Source organism: Arachis hypogaea, chromosome 1, assembly GCF_003086295.3.
Source record: "Arachis hypogaea cultivar Tifrunner chromosome 1, arahy.Tifrunner.gnm2.J5K5, whole genome shotgun sequence".
Lineage (NCBI taxonomy): Eukaryota > Viridiplantae > Streptophyta > Magnoliopsida > Fabales > Fabaceae > Arachis > Arachis hypogaea.
In genome coordinates, this window is record NC_092036.1 from 16,090,939 (window position 1) to 16,094,250 (window position 3,312).

A 3,312-nucleotide genomic window follows, 5' to 3' on the forward strand; every position below is an offset into this window, starting at 1 on the left:
CATTTGCAGCAGTAACGGCAAAACCATTCTGTTTTACCATCATTTTTCCCATGATTCCATAATCCATTCCCCATTTTAATAGAACACTACCATATACTTTTCCAATAAGAATCTTTCGCTTTTGGTGTGACATCTCCAGCAATTATTATTAATCCAAGCGACATCAATTTTTTGTTAAAAAAAAAAAAAATACTAGAACAAAGATGAATATATGAGATTATTGATTTTAGTTGTGGCCAATTCAATTTTCTTGATTAATAAATATAAATTAAAAACTGGATTAAGCTAATTAAAGTTATTAAAAAAAAACGATTTTTCTTGTGCTTTCTATTTAGTATATGGTGCTCATAATAGAACAGGAAAACTTCCTGTGTGGGAAGAATTGAGTTTTATAGCTGGCTTATGTCAAGTCCCAATATGTTATATGGGTGATTTTAATGAAGTTATACAGGTTGAAGAGAGAAAAGGTCAGGACAGATTAACTGCGTCAGCAGAAGATTTTAAGAGTTGGGTTCAAGATATGCAGTTAGTGGACCTATCTTTGACTGATCGCAAATATACATGGTTTAGAGGCCGCTCATGCAGTTGTATTGATAGAGTTCTAGTCAGTATTGAATGGACAGAGGAGTTTCCAGAGGTTCGGTTAAAAGGGGGCCAAGAGGTCTATCAGATCACTGTCCAATTATAGTTCAGAATACGATGTGCAAAGGTGGACCGCATCCTTTTCGAAGTTTAGATTCCTGGTTCACACATGAATGCTTCCTAAGCATGGTCAGAGAGGAATGGAGGAACCTTGGTGAAGTGCAATTCACGGATAAGCTGAAGGCTCTTATGGTGCCTTTGGGAAAATGGCATAAGGACAAATTTGGTGACATGGATAAAAAAATTCTTCAATTCGAGGAGGAGATCAGGAAGATAGATGAGTTGGCAGGAAATGGAGTTTATGATGATACAACGGAGGCTAGAAGGAAGGCTATAGTAAGTTGTTGTAAGTAGTGGTATGTGAGAAAGAAAATACACTGGAAGCAGATATTGCGCTCCAAGCATGCAAAGGATATGGATAAAAACACTAGGTACTTCCATAACTTGGCGTCGGCAAGAAGGAGGAACAATAGAATTGATGCCCTAATGATCAACGGAAGGTTGATAAGAAATCAAGCTCGGATCAAGATTGCTATCAGAGATTTTTATAAAGACTTGTACCACCAGGAGAGATCACCGGTGGTGGGATTTAGGGACGGACTGGTAAAAAGGATTGATGAAGAGAAATCCATAGAGTTAGAGAGATTACCGACATCGGAGGAGATTCGAGAGGCTGTTTGGGATTGTGAGTCATCCAAAGCACCAGGAAGTGATGGTACAACATGAATTTTATTAAGAAGTGCTGGGGTGAGATTGGTACAGAGTTTACCAAAGCGGTTATGGATTTCTTTAGATCTTCAAGCCTGCCTTGTGATGCCAATATTACCTGGGTCGCCCTTGCTCCTAAGTACACAGGAGCCAAGGAGATTAAGGACCTCCGGTCGATCAGTATGGTAGGTTGCGTCTACAAAGTGATTTCAAAAGTGATGGTCAGGAGGATGAGAACAGTCATGCCAGGTCTAGTGGAGGGACGCAGAGTGCCTTTATGAAGGGTCGGAAGATACATGATGGGGCTCTCATTGCTTGCAAAATAGTGCAATGGCTGAAGACGAGAAGGAAGAAAGCGGCAATCATCAAACTAGACTTTCAGAAGGCTTATGATCGGGTTAAATGGAGCTTTGTGGATATTGTATTGCAGAAGATGGGCTTTGGTTGGAAATGGAGGGGATGGGTCAAGGAGTGTGTTGGCACAGCGTTTATGTCGATCCTGATAAATGGCTCACCATCTAAACCGTTTAAGATGGAGAAGGGTTTGAGACAAAGTGACCTGATGTCTCCATTCTTGTTTGTTCTAGTGGTTGATGTTCTGTACAGGATGATAGGGGAGACAGTCAGGAACATATGTATTGTGCCGCTGCTAATTGGTAAGGACAATATAGAGTTGTCACACGTCCAATTCGCAGATGACACTATATTGTTCTGTCCACCAGAAGAGGAGACTGATAAACTACTATTTTATGATATTTCTTATGCTCAATTGAGTGGTTTCTATCAAGTCTTTGCTCACTTATTCATATAAATTGCATGGTTTTACAATTCCTTCCTTATTCCTTAATATATGTGAAAACATGTTTCCTAGACCATAAAATTATTAATTTTAAGTATCCTTTATTACCATTCGATGCCGTGATCTGTATGTTGAGTATTTTCAGGCTTTATAGGGCAGGAATGGCTTAGAGGACAGAAAGGAAACATGCAAAAGTGAAAGAAACGCGCGAAAATGAAGTTTTGACAGAAATGGCAGCGACACGCACGCGTGGACGACGCGAATGCATGCCTAGCACAAAGCACAAGCGACGCGTACGCGTGACAAGAAAAACTTCCAAATGACGCGCACGCGTGACGGGCGCCACGTGCAGAAAATTGCAGAAAACGTCCCCAGCGATTTTTGGACTCCTTTTCAGGCCAAATCCAAGCCTAGAAAACACAGATTATAGGCTATAAAGTGGGGGAATCCATTCATTCAGAGGAGAGGCTCATAATTCATAATTTTACTTTTAGATGTAGTTTTTCTAGAGAGAAAGACTCTCTCATCTCTCTTAGGATTTAGGATTTATGATTTCTCTTAGGTTAGGTTTACTTCTTCTTCATTCCAGGTTCAATGTTCCTTTACTTTAATTTCTCTTCTACTTTTATTTATTCTATTATTTTAGTTTGTTAATATTGGTTTATGAATGTCATGTTATGATTGATTTTATTATTTAATACAAATTGAGGTATTTCAGATTTAAGATTGCTTTCTTCTATTTATGATATAAATAATTTGGATTTTTCCTCCCTTTGCTTTGGTTGAGTAATTGGTGACACTTGAGTTATCAAACTCAGCTGTTGATTGAAACTTGGAATTTGCTGATTGATTTGGATCCCTATAAAGCCAGTCTTTCCATAGGAGTTGACTAGGACATGAGGAATCAAATTGATTAGTCCACTTGACTTTTCTTTATTTAGTAAGGGTTAACTAAGTGGGAGCAATAAACAATTCTCATCACACATGATAAGGATAACTAGAATGGGATTTCCAGTTCTTATACCTTGCAAGGGTGTTCATGATAATTAATTTACTTTATTGCTAATTTATTTCCTTGTTCCCTATTTCAAAAACCCAAAAAGATACTTTTCCATAACCAATAATAAATCATACTTCCCTGCAATTCCTTGAGAGACAACCCG

The 3,312-nt window shown here is 38.4% G+C and overlaps 1 protein-coding gene across 1 annotated transcript; it reads left to right on the forward strand.

Moving 5' to 3' along the window:
* Nucleotides 1-768: 768 nt before the first annotated feature.
* LOC112698182 (uncharacterized) lies at nucleotides 769-1,368 on the forward strand. Its single transcript, XM_025751559.1, has 2 exons — nucleotides 769-978; nucleotides 1,030-1,368. The coding sequence occupies exons 1-2, from the start codon at nucleotides 769-771 to the stop codon at nucleotides 1,366-1,368; spliced, it is 549 nt and encodes a 182-aa protein (XP_025607344.1).
* Nucleotides 1,369-3,312: the final 1,944 nt, after the last annotated feature.

Excerpts from the sequence above, each read along its gene's own strand:
- LOC112698182 (XM_025751559.1), top strand. The coding sequence starts at position 769 with ATGGTCAGAGAGGAATGGAGGAACCTTGGTGAAGTGCAATTCACGGAT. Across the intron at positions 979-1,029 it reads AGGCTAGAAGGAAGGCTATA|ATATTGCGCTCCAAGCATGC; the intron begins GTAAGTTGTTGT and ends CACTGGAAGCAG.